Source organism: Pleurodeles waltl, chromosome 9 (assembly GCF_031143425.1).
Source record: "Pleurodeles waltl isolate 20211129_DDA chromosome 9, aPleWal1.hap1.20221129, whole genome shotgun sequence".
Taxonomy (NCBI): domain Eukaryota; kingdom Metazoa; phylum Chordata; class Amphibia; order Caudata; family Salamandridae; genus Pleurodeles; species Pleurodeles waltl.
The window spans coordinates 540167452-540187965 of NC_090448.1; the positions used below are offsets into that span (position 1 = coordinate 540167452).

Here is a 20514-nt window from a genome sequence, read left to right on the forward strand (position 1 = left end):
GGTTGCTGCCACCATTGATGGGTCCTAGGCCCATCTCTTGTCTTTCCCTTTCTATGGCTAGGATCTGTGTTTCCAAAGCCAATCTTTTGGCCATCCTGGCTAACTGGATGTCCTCTTCACTGGAGTTATCCTCAGTGATTTCAGAGTTGTTGGTCCCTCCTGTGAGGGAACCAGCATCTCTGACTATTATTTGTGGAGTCAGGGCTTGAGAAGCCCTGTTCTCCCTAAGTAGGACTGGTAGGGGGGAATTTTCCTCCAAGTCACTATCTTCATCCTCTGTGTTGCCATCCTCAGAGGGGTTGGCCTTTTCAAACTCTGCCAACAGCTCCTGGAGCTGTAGTTTGGAAGGTCTGGGGCCCATTACTATTTTCTTTATTTTACAGAGTGACCTTAGCTCCCTCATCTTAAGATGGAGGTAAGGTGTGGTGTCGAGTTCCACCACATTCATCTCTGCACTAGACATTATGTTTCTAAAAGTTGGAATACTTTTTAAGAATCTAAAACTAGTTCTAGGTTCTAATTCAAACTTTTACCAAACTTTTAAACTCTAAAAGAAATGCTAACAGGATCTAACACAAGGCCCTAGCAGGTCTGTAGGAAGTTGGCTCTGTATGTGCTATTTCAAAGTAAGGAATAGCATGCACAGAGTCCAAGGGTTCCCCTTAGAGGTAAAATAGTGGTAAAAAGAGATAATACTAATGCTCTATTTTGTGGTAGTGTGGTCGAGCAGTAGGCTTATCCAAGGAGTAGTGTTAAGCATTTGTTGTACATACACATAGACAATAAATGAGGTACACACACTCAGAGACAAATCCAGCCAATAGGTTTTGTTATAGAAAAATATCTTTTCTTAGTTTATTTTAAGAACCACAGGTTCAAATTTAACATGTAATATCTTGTTTGAAAGGTATTGCAGGTAAGTACATTAGGAACTTTGAATCATTTCAATTGCATGTATACTTTTCAAGTTATTCACAAATAGCTATTTTAAAAGTGGACACAGTGCAATTTTCACAGTTCCTGGGGGAGGTAAGTTTTTGTTAGTTTTACCAGGTAAGTACGACACTTACAGGGTTCAGTTCTTGGTCCAAGGTAGCCCACCGTTGGGGGTTCAGAGCAACCCCAAAGTTACCACACCAGCAGCTCAGGGCCGGTCAGGTGCAGAGTTCAAAGTGGTGCCTAAAACGCATAGGCTTCAATGGAGAGAAGGGGGTGCCCCGGTTCCAGTCCGCCAGCAGGTAAGTACCCGCGTCTTCGGAGGGCAGACCAGGGGGGTTTTGTAGGGCACCGGGGGGGGGGGACACAAGCCCACACAGAAATTTCACCGTCAGCGGCGCGGGGGCGGCCGGGTGCAGTGTTAGAACAAGCGTCGGGTTCGCAATGTAAGTCAATGAGAGATCAAGGGATCTCTTCAGCGCTGCAGGCAGGCAAGGGGGGGCTTCCTCGGGGAAACCTCCACTTGGGTAAGGGAGAGGGACTCCTGGGGGTCACTTCTGCAGTGAAAGTCCGGTCCTTCAGGCCCTGGGGGCTGCGGGTGCAGGGTCTTTTCCAGGCGTCGGGACTTAGGTTTCAGAGAGTCACGGTCAGGGGAAGCCTCGGGATTCCCTCTGCAGGCGGCGCTGTGGGGGCTCAGAGGGGACAGGTTTTGGTACTCACAGTCGTAGAGTAGTCCGGGGGTCCTCCCTGAGGTGTTGGTTCTCCACCAGCTGAGTCGGGGTCGCCGGGTGCAGTGTTGCAAGTCTCACGCTTCTTGCGGGGAGATTGCAGGGGTCTTTAAAGCTGCTCCTTTGGATAAAGTTGCAGTCTTTTTGGAGCAGGTCCGCTGTCCTCGGGAGTTTCTTGTCGTCATCGAAGCAGGGCAGTCCTCAGAAGATTCAGAGGTCGCTGGTCCCTTTGGAAGGCGTCGCTGGAGCAGAGTTCTTTGGAAGGCAGGAGACAGGCCGGTGAGTTTCTGGAGCCAAGGCAGTTGTTGTCTTCTGGTCTTCCTCTGCAGGGGTTTTCAGCTAGGCAGTCCTTCTTCTTGTTGTTGCAGGAATCTAATTTTCTAGGGTTCAGGGTAGCCCTTAAATACTAAATTTAAGGGCGTGTTTAGGTCTGGGGGGTTAGTAGCCAATGGCTACTAGCCCTGAGGGTGGGTACACCCTCTTTGTGCCTCCTCCCAAGGGGAGGGGCTCACATCCCTAATCCTATTGGGGGAATCCTCCATCTGCAAGATGGAGGATTTCTAAAAGTTAGAGTCACCTCAGCTCAGGACACCTTAGGGGCTGTCCTGACTGGCCAGTGACTCCTCCTTGTTATTCTCATTATTTTCTCCGGCCTTGCCGCCAAAAGTGGGGGCCGGGGCCGGAGGGGGCGGGCAACTCCACTAGCTGGAGTGTCCTGCGGTGCTGTGACAAAGGGGTGAGCCTTTGAGGCTCACAGCCAGGTGTTACAGCTCCTGCCTGGGGGAGGTGTTAGCATCTCCACCCAGTGCAGGCTTTGTTACTGGCCTCAGAGTGACAAAGGCACTCTCCCCATGGGGCCAGCAACATGTCTCTAGTGTGGCAGGCTGCTGGAACTAGTCAGCCTACACAGACAGTCGGTTAAGTTTCAGGGGGCACCTCTAAGGTGCCCTCTGGGGTGTATTTTGCAATAAAATGTACACTGGCATCAGTGTGCATTTATTGTGCTGAGAAGTTTGATACCAAACTTCCCAGTTTTCAGTGTAGCCATTATGGTGCTGTGGAGTTCGTGTTTGACAAACTCCCAGACCATATACTCTTATGGCTACCCTGCACTTACAATGTCTAAGGTTTTGTTTAGACACTGTAGGGGTACCATGCTCATGCACTGGTACCCTCACCTATGGTATAGTGCACCCTGCCTTAGGGCTGTAAGGCCTGCTAGAGGGGTGACTGACCTATACTTGCATAGGCAGTGAGAGGCTGGCATGGCACCCTGAGGGGAGTGCCATGTCGACTTACTCGTTTTGTTCTCACTAGCACACACAAGCTGGCAAGCAGTGTGTCTGTGCTGAGTGAGAGGTCTCCAGGGTGGCATAAGACATGCTGCAGCCCTTAGAGACCTTCCTTGGCATCAGGGCCCTTGGTACTAGAAGTACCAGTTACAAGGGACTTATCTGGATGCCAGGGTCTGCCAATTGTGGATACAAAAGTACAGGTTAGGGAAAGAACACTGGTGCTGGGGCCTGGTTAGCAGGCCTCAGCACACTTTCAATTGTAAACATAGCATCAGCAAAGGCAAAAAGTCAGGGGGCAACCATGCCAAGGAGGCATTTCCTTACAGATGTACACTGGGTAAGTGACATTTTCCATATATGTGTGTATATATATATATTTTACACACGCATTGCCTTTTCACTTCGCCTTTGAACAAACCACCGATGTACACATCAGAGACAATGTACAGCACCTCTTTCCACATATCTATGGCAGGTCAGTAAAGCCAAGCATCAATAAGCAAACTACTTGGTATACCCCTTTATTTCTAGTTGATCATAACATGCCATTCTTGTGTTCTGAGGATGAATATGTAATCGTGCTGTGCCAGGCCTTGGCACCGGCATGGATCAACTAAGTAACTCTGCAGTTCCCTTTTTCATGGTCATTAACTGTGTCTAGGATTGTAATTCATCTGGGAAATACAGCAAATACCAAAAACAGTTAAGGAATAAAGAACATCAGCACCCATACAATCAAGTGCAATTATGGCTTCTTCTTCCCTTACTAATTATATGTCTGAAAAAGAAGTGCCCCATGTTACTGTGCCATGCTTCTGTTTGAATAAAAAATTATTATCCTAAATTTAGGGGTCCTTCTGTGAAGGGATGTACAAACTACCACCTTGCACATCAAGGAACACCCATTGACCTTTCTGTTTCGTACACAGGTGTTACATTTATACAAACAGCTTGCAGAAAATGCTAAGATTTACTATTTTGCTGTTCAAGAAAATAGTGAGCAATGTTTTTCAGCAGGTAAAAATTGTTCTCCTTAGCTGCTGCAAAACATGGCTTATTTAAAAAAAAAAAATAGGACATCCGTTTGATTTCGAAAAGTACCTTTGTTTTGAATAATGATTCAAACTCATGTCATGCTGTTATTAATAAGATTATTTTGCAGCTCACTGCACAATAGTGGTGCATAGATCGTATTTGTTTTTCTTCCCTTGGTCATGCGTTGCATCACATCTGAATTCAGAAGGGCATCCCAAGGTCAACAATTACTGTTATCTTAACCTCTGTTGCATGTTTTTTCTGGGACAGCTGTGCTGTTACTCCAATCCCCGAAAAAAAATATAAAAATGTGTGGGAGGATTTGTTCTCTGCTAATCAATGGCTTATCTACCGTTTATGGCGAATGTGATCTCTTTCCTAAATCATAGTGCAGTTGCACTCCACATGCACTGCTATTTCTTTCATTTAGCCTTAAAGGTGATCATGTTAAAATACAGCATTAATTGATGAAGATCTTGGCTGCGCATATAAACATGTACTATCGGGATAAATGTATAGCAGTATTCAACAGATTTTGAGCACAGATGTCTTGAGTTCAGTTCTACACATTACTACCATTGCACTGTGATACGTCCGCAGTTATAATATCTGCCATGTTGCTATGTAGAGAAAATAGAGACATACGTGTCATACATGTATTTCTTTGTATTCTTTATCTACTTACTAATGGAAGAGCTTGATGGGCGGTTTGTTTTGAGGGGCCAAGTGTGACGTTTTTACCACACTACTAAATACTGTACTAAACTTAAAATGTGAGCTTCCTGCTTAAATTTTTTTTCAAGTAGTTATAATTCAGTAAAAATAAGCTTTTCAGTTTTCAGAAACTGTAGTTGTAAATAGAAATAAGAAACTAATTAAACTGAAAATAAGTTAGTAAATTTATAAAGTAAGTTGTATTTTATATTGTTATGTCTGCTAGAAACATATAGTTGCAGATTCCCATAGAATTTCCCAAGGCACCAGTTTGGATCTGTAGATTTTTCTCGAGCAGGACCCATGCGCGCTGTTAGGTGGTGTTGATCGGCCTTGCGTCCGTCGTCTGTGCTATGATGTTGCAGGACCTATATAGGTGCCACCCCTGTGTGCTAATGTCATTTCTTTTCATTCCGTGCCAGACTAGCACTGAGCCAAAGAAGTTACCCGTCAGTCATTTTTTGACTGATCTTTTTTTACTTTTTGTTGAAGATTTTTGAGTGTCGACACTCCTGGTGTGTCGAGAATGTCTTCATGTAAGACCGAGTTCAAGCCCTGCAGATCCTGCCATCAGGCGATGTCCGTAATGGATTAGCACCTTGTGTGCCTGTGGCGTCTGGAGCTCGACCATGACCCGAAGTCGTGCTCAGAGTGCCGGGCCATAAATCCAAAAGATTGAAGGGATTGGTCCCTAAAGCTCCTTGCAGTCTGGCTCCACTTACGTCTCGGTCTCTTTCGAGAGGAAGATCCCAAGAACAGTTGTGGTACACCCTTCATTGTCATCCCACTTCCAAGTCCTTGGGATGATCGGGTAACTCAAGGTACAAGAAGAAGTTGAAGATCAAGAATTCCTAGACTTAACTCAGTCAGTCGATGAGACAAAGGAAAAGTATTGTTGTTGTTTAGACCTCCATCCTTGGAGCCTACGCCTGGGTCGGCTCCGCTCCTCCCCGAGTTTCCAGGAGCCAGAACAACCCCTGTCCCACTCAAGTTTTATAAGGGCCTGTGCCTCATCTTTGGGCAGTTTGACTCTGCTGGAGCACCTTTGGGCCCGCTGGGTCAGAAAGGGCCACCTTGGGTTCTGTCTCAGTGGCCCTGGCCTCGGCTCCAAAGGGTACCTGTAAGGAAATGCCTCCTTGGCATGGTTACCCCCTGACTTTTTGCCTTTGCTGATGCTATGTTTTGAATTGAAAGTGTGCTGAGGCCTGCTAACCAGGCCCCAGCACCAGTGTTCTTTCCCTAACCTGTACTTTTGATTCCACAATTGGCACACCCTGGCATCCAGATAAGTCCCTTGTAAGTGGTACCCCTGGTACCAAGGGCCCTGATGCCAAGGAAGGTCTCTAAGGGCTGCAGCATGTCTTATGCCACCCTGGAGACCCCTCACTCAGCACAGACACACTGCTTGCCAGCTTGTGTGTGCTGGTGAGAACAAAACGAGTAAGTCGACATGGCACTCCCCTCAGGGTGCCATGCCAGCCTCTCACTGCCTATGCAGGTATAGATAAGTCACCCCTCTAGTAGGCCTTACAGCCCTAAGGCAGGGTGCACTATACCATAGGTGAGGGCACCAGTGCATGAGCACTGTGCCCCTACAGTGTCTAAGCAATACCTTAGGCATTGTAAGTGCAGGGTAGCCATAAGAGTATATGGTCTGGGAGTCTGTTTTACACGAACTCCACAGCACCATAATGGCTACACTGAAAACTGGGAATTTTGGTATCAAACTTCTCAGCACAATAAATGCACACTGATGCCAGTGTACTTTTTATTGTAAACTATACCCCAGAGGGCACCTTAGAGGTGCCCCCTGAAACCTTAACCGACTATCTGTGTAGGCTGACTGGTTCCAGCAGCCTGCCACAACCGAGACATGTTGCTGGCCCCATGGGGAGAGTGCCTTTGTCACTCTGAGGCCAGTAACAAAGCCTGCACTGGGTGGAGATGCTAACACCTCCCCCAGGCAGGAGCTGTCACACCTGGCGGTGAGCCTCAAAGGCTCACCCCTTTGTGCCAGCACAGCAGGACACTCCAGCTAGTGGAGTTGCCCTCCCCCTCCGGCCACGGCCCCCACTTTTGGCGGCAAGGCCGGAGAAAATAATGAGAAAAACAAGGAGGAGTCACTGACCAGTCAGGACAGCCCCTAAGGTGTCCTGAGCTGAAGTGACTCTAACTTTTAGAAATCCTCCATCTTGCAGATGGAGGATTCCCCAATAGGATTAGGGATGTGACCCCCTCCCCTTGGGAGGAGGCACAAAGAGGGTGTACCCACCCTCAGGGCTAGTAGCCATTGGCTACTAACCCCCCAGACCTAAACACGCCCTTAAATTTAGTATTTAAGGGCTCCCCTGAACCTAAGAATTTAGATTCCTGCAACTGACCTGAAGAAGAGGACTGCTGAGCTGAAAGACCCCTGCAGAAGAAGAAAAGAAGACACCAACTGCTTTGGCCCCAGTCCTACCGGCCTGTCTCCTGCCTTCCAAAGAAACCTGCTCCAGCGACGCTTTCCCAAGGACCAGCGACCTCTGAATCCTCAGAGGACTGCCCTGCTTCAAGAAAGACAAGAAACTCCCGAGGACAGCGGCACTGCTCCAAAAGAACTGCAACTTTTTTACAGAGGAGCAGATTTAAAGACCCCTGCAAATCCCCGCAAGAAGCGTGAGACTTGCAACACTGCACCTGGCGACCCCGACTCGACTGGTGGAGAACCAACACCTCAGGGAGGACCCTCCGGCGACTCCGAGACCGTGAGTAACCAAAGTTGTCCCCCCTGAGCCCCCACAGCGACGCCTGCAGTGGGAATCCCGAGGCTCCCCCTGACCGCGACTGCCTGAACCTAAAGTCCCGACGGCTGGAAAAGACCCTGCACCCGCAGCCCCCAGCACCTGAAGGAACGGAACTTCTGTGCAGGAGTGACCCCCAGGAGGCCCTCTCCCTTGCCCAGGTGGTGGCTACCCCGAGGAGCCCCCCCCTTGCCTGCCTGCACCGCTGAAGAGACCCCTTGGTCTCCCATTGAAATCTACAGAGAACCCGACGCTTGTTTGCACACTGCACCCGGCCGCCCCCGCGCTGCTGAGGGTGTACTTTCTGTGTGGACTTGTGTCCCCCCCCGGTGCCCTACAAAACCCCCCTGGTCTGCCCTCCGAAGACGCCAGTACTTACCTGCTGGCAGACTGGAACCGGGGCACCCCCTTCTCTCCATTGAAGCCTGTGTTTTGGGCACCTCTTTGACCTCTGCACCTGACCGGCCCTGAGCTGCTGGTGTGGTAACTTTGGGGTTGCTCTGAACCCCCAACGGTGGGCTACCTTGGACCCAAAACTGAGACCTGTAAGTGATTTACTTACCTGCTAAAAATAACAATACTTTACCTCCCCAGGAACTGTGAAAATTGCACTAAGTGTCCACTTTTAAAACGGCTTATTGTGTTTTATGTAAAAAGTATATATGCTACTGTGATTATTCAAAGTTCCTAAAGTACTTACCTGCAATACCTTTCAAATGAGATATTACATGTAGAATTTGAACCTGTGGTTCTTAAAATAAACTAAGAAAATATATTTTTCTATAACAAAACCTATTGGCTGGATTTGTCTCGGAGTGTGTGTTCCTCATTTATTGCCTGTGTGTATGTACAACAAATGCTTAACACTACTCCTTTGATAAGCCTACTGCTCGACCACACTACCACAAAATAGAGCATTAGTATTATCTCTTTTTGCCACTATCTTACCTCTAAGGGGAACCCTTGGACTCTGTGCATGCTATTCCTTACTTTGAAATAGCACATACAGAGCCAACTTCCTACAGTACCCATAGATCCGTTCCTGGTTCTGAACCGGTGCTGATCGTACAACCTCAACCTTCCCCTGAAGCTGTTTCCGACGTCAACGCTCAGACAACGTCCATGTCCCCTGGTGGCATCGAGTTGATCCCATTCTCATTGCTGACATGGAGCCGGACCAGCGACACAGCATCCAACTTTGAGAAGAGCTCACCCAATGTCAGATCCTGACCTTTATTCTTATGGGTTGGGGTGTGGTGAGGAGTGGGAGGGGTCGCTGGACCCTCCAGAATACCAGCTACAAGAGCCTTTGCACTGGGGTACGGACCTAGGTGAAGCCTGTAGGTCTGGATACTTCCCCGGACACTTGAATGCTTTCTCCCCCTACTGTGGCTACAGAGGAGGGAGTGTCCTATTCCATGGGGGTGCGAAGAGTGGCTGAGGACCTGGGCCTCAAGCTCCCTTGGTGTCAGTCAGGACTAACTTCCTGACAGAGGTGCTTTGACCTCGGGCTTCCTCCTCCTGAACCCCTATTGCCCTTTAAAGAAGCATTTACTGATGAGTTTACCGAAGAAAAGCAGAAAAGTTCACAATCAGATGTAGACTGAACACGGCCAACACACTGGGCCGTTCCATCAGCGGTGGCCCTGAGGCACAACTTCTGGTTGAGGCCGTCTGGCGTTTTAGTGGATGTCCAAGCCAATCTTCTGGACATGCCCTTTGATGGCACACGTGTCTTCGGGAACAAAGCAGACTTGGCGTTCGAGCACTTCAATAATTCTTGTGCTACGGTCAGGTCCCTGGGCCTCACGGCGGCCCCTCGTCCACCTCTGTCTGGTTTTCACCCCTTTTGTGGCTACGGAACGGGTGTCCCACCATGTCCACTCCCTTCCTGCATCCATGCCGCGCCTCTGCATGGCCAAGGACTTGGGATCAACCATCCTTATGGTTCAGGGAGCCAATGTTCTCTCTTCCAAGGACCCAGGACACTGGATGATAGCATTGGACTTGCAGGATGCTTCCTTCCTCATTCCTGTCCTGCCTGCCCACATATGTTTTTTGTGGTTCACAGTAGGCCACAAGCTCTTTCAGTTCACCATTCTCCCCTTTGGCCTTAACAGTGTCCCTCTGGTGTTCACCAATGTGATGGCAGTGGTTGCAGCTCATCCGCGCAGATCAAGGCTGTAGGGAAATGCCTCCTTGGCATGGTTGCCCCCTGACTTTTTGCCTTTGCTGATGCTATGTTTACAATTGAAAGTGTGCTGAGGCCTGCTAACCAGGCCCCAGCACCAGTGTTCTTTCCCTAACCTGTACTTTTGTATCCACAATTGGCAGACCCTGGCATCCAGATAAGTCCCTTGTAACTGGTACTTCTAGTACCAAGGGCCCTGATGCCAAGGAAGGTCTCTAAGGGCTGCAGCATGTCTTATGCCACCCTGGAGACCTCTCACTCAGCACAGACACACTGCTTGCCAGCTTGTGTGTGCTAGTGAGAACAAAACGAGTAAGTCGACATGGCACTCCCCTCAGGGTGCCATGCCAGCCTCTCACTGCCTATGCAAGTATAGGTCAGTCACCCCTCTAGCAGGCCTTACAGCCCTAAGGCAGGGTGCACTATACCATAGGTGAGGGTACCAGTGCATGAGCATGGTACCCCTACAGTGTCTAAACAAAACCTTAGACATTGTAAGTGCAGGGTAGCCATAAGAGTATATGGTCTGGGAGTTTGTCAAACACGAACTCCACAGCACCATAATGGCTACACTGAAAACTGGGAAGTTTGGTATCAAACTTCTCAGCACAATAAATGCACACTGATGCCAGTGTACATTTTATTGTAAACTACACCACAGAGGGCACCTTAGAGGTGCCCCCTGAAACCTTAACCAACTACCTGTGTAGGCTGACTGGTTCTAGCAGCCTGCCACACTCGAGACATGTTGCTGGCCCCATGGGGAGAGTTCCTTTGTCACTCTGAGGCCAGTAACAAAGCCTGCACTGGGTGGAGATGCTAACACCTCCCCCAGGCAGGAGCTGTAACACCTGGCGGTGAGCCTCAAAGGCTCACCCCCTTTGTTCCGGCACCGCAGGGCACTCCAGCTAGTGGAGTTGCCCGCCCCCTCCGGCCACGGCCCCACTTTTGGCGGCAAGGCCGGAGAAAATAATGAGAATAACAAGGAGGAGTCACTGGCCAGTCAGGACAGCCCCTAAGGTGTCCTGAGCTGAAGTGACTCTAACTTTTAGAAATCCTCCATCTTGCAGATGGAGGATTCCCCCAATAGGGATAGGATTGTGACCCCCTCCCCTTGGGAGGAGGCACAAAGAGGGTGTACCCACCCTCAGGGCTAGTAGCCATTGGCTACTAACCCCCCAGACCTAAACACGCCCTTAAATTTAGTATTTAAGGGCTTCCCTGAACCTAAGATTTTAGATTCCTGCAACTACAAGAAGAAGAGGACTGCTGAGCTGAAAACCCCTGCAGAAGAAGAAAGAAGACACCAACTGCTTTGGCCCCAGTCCTACCGGCCTGTCTCCTGCCTTCTAAAGAAACCTGCTCCAGCGACGCTTTCCCCAGGACCAGCGACCTCTGAATCCTCAGAGGACTGCCCTGCTTCAAGAAAGACTAGAAACTCCCGAGGACAGCGGCCCTGTTCCACAAAGACTGCAACTTTGTTTCAGAGGAGCAGATTTAAAGACCCCTGCAATCCCCGCAAGAAGCGTGAGACTTGCAACACTGCACCCGGCGACCCTGACTCGACTGGTGGAGAACTAACACCTCAGGGAGGACCCTCCGGCGACTCCGAGACTGTGAGTAACCAAAGTTGTCCCCCCTGAGCCCCCACAACGACGCCTGCAGAGGGAATCCCCAGGCTCCCCCTGACCGCGACTGCCTGACTCTAAAATCCCGACGGCTGGAAAAGACCCTGCACCCGCAGCCCCCAGCACCTGAAGGATCTGAACTTCAGTGCAGGAGTGACCCCCAGGAGGCCCTCTCCCTTGCCCAGGTGGTGGCTACCCCGAGGAGCCCCCCCCTTGCCTGCCTGCACCGCTGAAGAGACCCCTTGGTCTCCCATTGATTTACATTGCGAACCCGACGCTTGTTTGCACACTGCACCCGGCCGCCCCAGTGCCGCTGAGGGTGTACTTTTTGTGTGAGCTTGTGTCCCCCCCCGGTGCCCTACAAAACCCCCCCTGGTCTGCCCTCCGAAGACGTGGGTACTTACCTGCTGGCAGACTGGAACCGGGGCACCCCCTTTTCCATTGAAGCCTATGTGTTTTGGGCACCACTTTGAACTCTGCACCTGACCGGCCCTGAGCTGCTGGTGTGGTGACTTTGGGGTTGCTCTGAACCCCCAACGGTGGGCTACCTTGGACCCCAATTTGAACCCCGTAGGTGGTTTACTTACCTGCAAGAACTAACATTACTTTACCTCCCCTAGGAACTGTGAAAATTGCACTGTGTCCACTTTTAAAACAGCTAACTGTGTTTTATGTAAAAAGTATATATGCTATTGTGATTATTCAAAGTTCCTAAAGTACTTACCTGCAATACCTTTCAAATGAGATATTACATGTAGAATTTGAACCTGTGGTTCTTAAAATAAACTAAGAAAAGATATTTTCTATAACAAAAACCTATTGGCCTGGAATTGTCTCTGAGTGTGTGTTCCTCATTTATTGCCTGTGTGTATGTACAACAAATGCTTAACACTACTCCTTTGATAAGCCTACTGCTCGACCACACTACCACAAAATAGAGCATTAGAATTATCTCTTTTTGCCACTATCTTACCTCTAAGGGGAACCCTTGGACTCTGTGCATACTATTCCTTACTTTGAAATAGTCATACAGAGCCAACTTCCTACAAAGGCTATCTGATAAAGACTTCTAGTTGCAGATTCCTTACCGTTAAATTTCCCCAGGAGTCAGACTGGATCCAGAGATTTTTGTCTCCGAGCAGTACCCCTGCGAGCCGTTTGGGGGCATCTGTCGACTCCACGTGTGTCGTTGGCGTCGTTGTCACATTGATGACGTCGCTGTCGTATGTAGGCGCCACCCTGGCACGCTGTCGTCAGGTTTTTTTTTTTTTCCAACTTTCCACGCCAGTAGCACGGAGCCATGAAGAACACTGAGAATGGTGTGGCAAAACTAGGGCCCTTAGAGGGAAGTACCTGTTCCTAGAAATCAGTTCGCAGTGCGGGGAGGATGGGTGAGTCAACTAGAATATGTATCTACCAGATTTATCATTACCGAAGGTAAGTAACTTGTACATCTGATATAGACTTCTAGTTGCAAATTCCTTACCTTTGAAAAGATACCTGAGCAATGCCATCCCCGGTGGTGGCCTGCGATCTAAGATCACACCAAAAAGTCCTTCAGGACTGAACGGCCAAAACAGCCGTCCCTACAGGCCTGACTGTCCAGGCAGTAGTGCTTGGTGAACGAATGTAAGGAAGCCCATGTTGCGGCCTGACAGATATCCAGGACTGGAACTCTGCGTGCTAACGCTGTGGTAGCAGCAGTTACTCTGGTTGAATGAGTGCACAAAATCTCAGGGGGTTGCTTTTTTGCCAGAGCGTAGCACATTTTGATGCAGAGGACTACCCATTGTGAGATGGTCCTCTTCTGCACCACCTTCCCTTTCTTCGCACCCCCATATCCCAGAAAGAGTTTATCGTCCACCCAGAAATCTTTGGTCCGATCTAGATAGAACGCCAACGTTCTTTTTGGATTCAAACGGTGGAGTCTCTTTTCCTCATGAGAGGGATGTTGGGGTGAATAAAAAGTAGGCAAGGTGATAGATTGGCCTTCGTAAAAAGGTGTTACCACTTTGGGAAGAAAGGAAGCCCTGGTACGAAACACCACTTTGTCAGGATGCACTGCCTGACGCTCACTTACAAGGTTATTGCTCAAAGAAAAAAATCTCCGGATCCAGTCTGATTCCTGGGGAAATTCAAACGTAAGGAATATGCAACTAGAATATGTCTCTACCAGATATATTGTTACAGAAGGTCAGTAACTTGTACTTCAGTCTTTCCCCCTATCTCGATGACTGGCTGTTGAAGAAGACTTCTCCCCAGACAGTTTTTTCCCACCTCCAGACTACAGTGGATTTCCTGCATTTGCTGGGGGTTCACTATAAACATGTCGAAGTCACACCTGACTTCCTCTTAGATGGTCTCTTTGATTGGAGCTGTTTCTGTGTTTAGCTTTCACTAATGACCGAGCTGACAAAAATCTCTGGAATGCACTTCTCAGTTCAAAGAAGACATTTATTATTATTTCACCATTAGGTTCCTAAAAAGGAGGTTAGTAGATTGAAAGCACACGTTTAAAAATAGTCACAGCAATTAAAGGAAAATATACCAAAATGATACTTAACTGCAATGGACACAGCAAATATATATGTAGTTATGATAATATTATGCAAAGCAGATAAGGAAGTAGAAATTCATCACCGTAGGGCCTGCCAAGCTCTTAATCTTTCTTCTGCCAGCAAAAAGATGACCCCGTTCAACTGCAAGAAAGATCTCCACCCTCACGGGACAAGTGTCAGGCATTTGACGTCTAATCCTGACCGAGGTCCCGGAATTCAACTCTACTGAGCAGGGACGTCTTTTTATATCTAAATGAACCGGAGAAGGGCTTTCTGGAAAAAAAAACTCATTTGGCAATTCAAAACATGCTGGCTAGTTTAGGTCGGCTTTGAAAATAACACATTGGGATTTGGCTACAGTCCCAAGATGCTAAATCAAAACAAAACCGTTCCCTACCGTCTGCCTTATCAACCAAAGCCCTTGGTGAGAAAGAACACGAAAATAAGCACAGTTTACAATGTAGAAAAGCACGTACAACTTTAACATAGCAGTGTCTAATGCTACGATAAAGTCAGTAGGCAGCTAAACTGAATACAAAATGTAGTCTGCAATTGGTGAACACTAAACTACTAATCCAGGTGCAAAGTGGTGCAACGCAAAGTCCGTGGTCAAAAACACATATGTAACTACATCCTGATGCAGTGCAGTTTTGGGCTTATCCTCCTGAGCGGTAAGTCCAGGCTATTCAGGCTATGATTCTGATGTTTCAGTCTCCATCCTGGATTTCGTTGAGAATTACTCCGAGCCTGCTGGGCCTCATGGCGTCCTGCTGGTAACACATGCCACATGGCATATGTGGGCTCTGCAGTGGGACCTGAAATTCCAGTGGGTGCAGCATCAGGGGAATCTTACCAGCATGGTCCATATCTGGGAGGGAACTGTGCAAGATCTGCACTGATGGCTAACAAACTGAGATTGGGTCTGAGGCAGATTCCACTCCCTTCCCCAGCCAGATCTGACAGTAATGACAGATGCATCACTCCTGGAATAGAGCGGCCACCTGAGAGAGGTGGAGGTCAGAGGCATCTGTCTCCAGCAGAGTCTGAACCCTGCGTCAACCTGTTTGAGTTCCGGGCGATCAGACTATCATTGAGAGCTTTTCTTCTCTCTCTCAAAGGGGAGGTAGTGCAGGTGTTCACGGACAACATCACCTCCGTGTGGTACTGCAACAAGCAGGGCAGAATGGTGTTGTGGACCCTTTGTCGGCAGCAGGGGAGGGTTCTCTACCTGAACCTGTCCAGTCTCTGCCTTCTTGCGTGGAGATTGAGGGGCTGCAGTTCACAGCTTTTGACTTTCCGCCCAAAGTCTGTAAGGTTTATCTTGGCAGACAGGCATCCCGCCACCAAAACGGATTAACCCTGTTGTTGAAATAAATTTGTGGTATGGTGCGCAGACAAGTCTGTTGACCCCCTCTCTGCTCCTCTCTCTGAGGTTATATTTGTTGGCCCAGAAGGCTCTGCTTTGGGCACTATCAAAGGTTATTCGTCCGCAAGCTCTGCTTTCTTACGGCTGCTTGAGCAGCCTTTGTTTAAATCTCCTGTTGTAAGTAGGTTCCTTAAAGGCTTTACTTATATATTTCCTCCTTCCCCATTCATTATGGCCCAATGGGACTTGAATCTAGTTCTGATATTCCTGATGTGTGCTCCTTTGAGCCTCTCCACAATTGTCCTCTAAGACTTCTCACTTGGAAAACCGCCTTCCTTGTGGCCATTACATCTGCCCGTAGGGTGAATGTGCTGCAGGCGTTGTCATCTAAGCCGCCCAACCTTTACATCTATCCTGACAAAGTGGTGGTGTTCACACAACGGCCTACTTTCTTCTGAAAGTGGTTATGCCCTTCTGTGTAGGCCAGTCCATCACATTGCCTACTTTGTACGCACCCCCACATCCTTCTAAGGAAGAGGAGAGACCCAAAAAGAGCGTTGACATTCTATCTTAATCGTACCAAGGAGTTTTGGGTGGATGATCAACTCTTTGTTGGTTATGTGGGTGTGAAGAAAGGTCGGGCTGTGCAGATGAGAACCAACTCCAGATGGGTTGTACTCTACATTAAACTGTTCTTTGCTAAAAAGCAGTCCGCCCTGAGGCCTTGCGTGCTCATTCTACCAGAGCTAGAGCTGCAGCCACTGTTAGCACGCAGGGTTCCAGTCCTGAATATTTGTCGGGCTGCATTGTGGGTGTCCCTGCACACGTGTACCAAACACTACTGCCTGGACAGTCCGGTACGTAGGGATGGGCATTTTGCCCGTTTGGTCCTGCAGGACTTTCTGGTGTAATCTTGGTTTGCAGACCCACTTCTGGGGATCGTAGTGCTTGGGTATATATTATGAGGTAAAGAACCTACAACTAGATGGCTCTATCAGATGGGCAAGTTAGTTACCTTCGGTAACGCCTTATCTGGTAGAGACGATATCTAGTTGTAGATTCCTTATCGACCCACCCATCCTCCCCGCTTCGCGAACTGATTTCCAATGATGGGGAATTCCCTTTCAGGACCCTAGTTTTCTCGCATCGTAGTCCATTGTTCTTCATGGCTTTCGCTTCTGACGTGGAAAGTCATTGGAAGCAACTGACATTAGCACACTGGGGTGACACCTATACTGGTCCCGCAATGTCCTGTTTGGTGTCGATGACAAATGGGGAGCTGTTCAACGCCACCTAACTGCATACATTGGTACCTTTCGAAAAAACTATCCAGACTGACGCCTGCTGGAAATTCTAAGGGAAAGAATCAGCAACTAGATATTGCCTCTACAAGATAAGGTGTTACCAAAGGTAAGTAACTTGTCCTTATTGTAGAGTAGTGTAGAAAATGTTTTAGAATTGCCACACATGCTCAGCGTTTTTATGACATTGAACTGTTTGAATTTTAACAAAGGTACAAAGTGACAAAATATTTGTTTTTTTCCTCTATCAGATGAAAGACATGACCTGCCGGGAAGTTGTCAAAGAAGTTGCAAAAATGTAAGTTTTGCCTAATCTGTAAAATTGACTATTCCTTTAAACAAAAATGAAAAAGAAGTAGTGTGAGTATGGATTATGGTATGGATTATGGTATGGAATAGTATACACCCTCACCTGGTAATAATGTCACAATTGTGTATCCGATCTAGTTAGGCTTGTTTGTAAAATCCTAGCTCAGTCCCAGGTAGCTGTAGTACCACTCACTCAGGCTTTATTAAACAAACAAATGTAAAGCATTAATAAGTACCAAAACAGTGACTAAAGAGAAAACACAACGCAATAAAAATCCAACACCAATTTAAAGCAGTGTGTTAAATGTTTATCTAAATAAACCCCTGAATAACAAAAATCAGCCAGAGGGATTGGGAGATTATTTTTAAAAGCAACAACAAACCAACTGCTTTCTCATTCAACGCAATAAAAGACCGCAGTAAGGGTTTAGGCTTGGTCACAACAAGTGTGTTGAAAACAGCTACATGGGCACTCTTGGGGTGCCAACCCTGATAGAGTGACAGTCACAGGGACTAAGTAGGTACAGGGGGACAGTTACCGGTCACTTTCAGAAGTCTATAGTCCAGTTTTTAATCTTTAGGAAAGAGTCTTATTGAAGTCAGGGGAATGCAAAGGATACTGGATGCTAAAGGTGCTGGGCTGGCACTATAGGCTTTCCTGTGGCCATCCATGTCTTTGACCTTAGGGATCAATCTGAGGGTACCAAGGCGAAGTCCGTCGTAGGTCAACAGGGGTGTGGAATTTATTTAAATAACTACTTGTCCATGGGGCAGGTTACTTCTTAAATCTACTTGTCCCTTTGGTGCCATGTAGTGCGGTGAGAAATTATGGCAGCAATCTCATTATGTAAGAGCTCTGATAATAGCCTCTCTCATTATGTCAGGGCTACTACTATAGTAGGGCTTCAGTACTTGCAATTTCAATCCCTACTATAGCAATTTCCTTATTTTGCCACCTTCCCGCAGAGCTACATACTGGGGCTGGAGGAACCAGTAAGCAGTAGTTCCAGGGCTGGAATGCCTTTGAGTCTGCAAACCTACTAACTTGTATGTTTAAGGATTTTCACCAGCTCTTTCTTATCTAATCTTTTCCCATAAACAGAAAGGTCGGAAATGTACTCCTGACCAGGGCAAAAGTAGAAGTTCTTCCAGGTTTGGAGGGAAAAAAAAAAAAAAAAAAAAAAAGAGGTTGGAGGGAAAGTTAACTTTTAAACGCTCAATAGATTTTCACATGAACAAATCTACACATGCATATTAGCTTGAGCTAAAATACAGATCACAAATATTTTCTAAGAGTACGATTTTCTGATCTACTTCTGTAAGTTCTTGTGAATTCATGAAAGCCACTAATTCACGACATAGACCATGGGTGTACTTTAGTGACATTCCTTAAGAATTGGGTCCCTAATTACTGGCGTTAACAAAGACACTTAGTCCCAGATTCAAGAAAAGTGGTGCTTCACATCGTAAAGTGCCACTTTCCTTGTGCCCCCTACTAACGCTACTATTTAAGATATGGCGGTACCATGGTGGAATTAGGTACAATAGTGTCAAACTTTTTATGCTATTGTGGCGCTTTGCTACACTAGCGTCAAAACTTTTGACACTAGTGGAGCAAATTGCAAGGAGGCCTATTCATTCCAAAGGGTGTGTCCTTTTAACGCCTGCGTTAAGCAGGCATTAAAAATGACACCAATAATGGCACAATGAAATCTTGTAGACTTCATTGCGCCATTTTTGCGGGCCTCCTTGTGCCAGAACACCCCTTTGTATACATTATGCATGGCGCATGCATAATGTGGCACAAATGGTCACAAAGTGGCGCAGTTCATGCATTGAGCCACTTTGTAGATATGGTGCAGGGTTTTTGGCAAAGTAATGCCACATTAACGTCAGAAAAATTCCGCTAATGTGGCGTATAATGGCACAAGGCCACCCTTAAATTTGAGCCTTTGTTTTTAATAAACATCTATTTTCCTATATATTGGCTGGCTTTACTGTGAGGGATTGCATTCTGCTCTTCCACAAGGAGCATATTGGCACACAAAGTAGTTTTGTGCAGTGCCAGGAACCACTGCGGCAATCCGTGTCGTAATGAAACTGGAGGGGGCTCCCTTGCAAAGAATATGGAGGGCCCCTCCCTCCAGAATAATTCCGGGCAGGTGCTGTGCTGAGGGGGCCCCCAGGGGGCCCCCTGGAAGGGGGCTGCAGGCCCTTTGTTATGCCACTAGTGGCAACGTGTGCTTTTTGAGACCAAAAACTTTTTTTTCTTTTTGTCAGTGTTTGTTACCAATGTATGGGCCTGGCAGCTCCCACAACAATAAAGTGTTACAAAAGCCATGTCAAAACAAGGCACACATTGACAAAACCAAAAGACTCACAAAACAAATGTCAGATTGGTTGGCTTTGCCAGTGCTTGTTTATTTTTATGCTTCTTATAATCTTGTTGAAAATGGTTACACTGACTTTCCATTAGCAATATTTTTTGGAAATACTAGCATGCATCAACACATTTTACTACATGCTGCTTCAAAGAAATAGCATCTTTCATAGAAGCGAAATGTTTGTTTTTTTCCTATTTTTTCCAGAACATTGAATTTTGAAAGCAAAAATTCACTCTTGCTTACAAGCCGCTGCAAACATTAACATCTAATCAGAGAACATTCTGGGAGCATTACACTTAGTCTCATACTGTTAAACTTTTCAAACAAGTGTGTACACTTTTTCTTTCTTTTTTTTTTTTTTTTACTGTAGCCACTGCCAGTAGTGCAGTGTGACCCTAAAACGTTTATTTACAGTGCTCACCCTAATAATGAAGGCTTTTAGTAAATGAACCATAAATACAAATTGGAACAGCATTAACTTTTGGACACACATATTACTTCAACTGCAGACAATTAACTTCTCACTAAACTGGCAGCCAAAGGGTTTGTGCTGCAGTGGGTTGGGCCTACTTGTCCTAAGGACAAAATAAACATGAAACCTTGTGGTCCTTGACCCCAGACAATATGTCCCGGGCGTCGGGCGATAGGAATTCCACATCCCTGAGCAGTTCCACTCAGATCCTAAGGGTGTCAGTCTTGGAGTCAACTGCTTTGAGGATCCCAATCCCTTCAAGCACAATCTCTAGATTTTCCTCCTCTGCCACTGGCTCAGAGTCTGCGCACTGGGCGCTTGATCTACAAACATGGCATCCGATGTCTTAGCGATAGTTTTCAATTGTATACTTGGCTTGTTACTTGACAACCCTACCCATTGTGCACTGTAGGAAAAAAGTAAAGGACGGTAAAGAATTATTGTTACAGGCTAAAGGGTAGTGGCTTTTTACAAAAATGATCCGCAGCAGCTAAGTGCCTCTGATAATTAGTTTTTTGGAAATATTTGCACAATAGCAATAACACGATAGAAGAATATTGACATGTAGTTGAAACAGACATCATGGCGGGGTGTGGAATTCCTATACCCCGAGGCCTAGGAATATATTGTTTGGGGGTCAAGGGAAACAAGTTTTCATGTTTATTTTGTCCTTGGGACAAGTGGGCACAACCCACCCTGCAGCACAAACCCTTTGGCTGACAGTTTACAGGGAAGGGAGCTGTCTGTGGTTAAGATAATATTTGTGTCCATATGTGAATGCTGTTCAAACTTGAATTTGTGGTTTGTTAATGTA

General features: G+C 47.1%; 1 protein-coding gene across 1 annotated transcript in view; it reads left to right on the plus strand.

The window, feature by feature from the left end:
* PSMA3 (proteasome 20S subunit alpha 3) overlaps positions 1 to 20514 on the plus strand; it is a 178253-nt gene that overhangs the window by 118267 nt on the left and 39472 nt on the right. The window contains exon 8 of the mRNA XM_069207452.1: positions 16787 to 16833. Within this exon, the coding sequence (XP_069063553.1) occupies positions 16787 to 16833 (47 nt within the window). The remainder of the gene's footprint in view (positions 1 to 16786; positions 16834 to 20514) is intronic.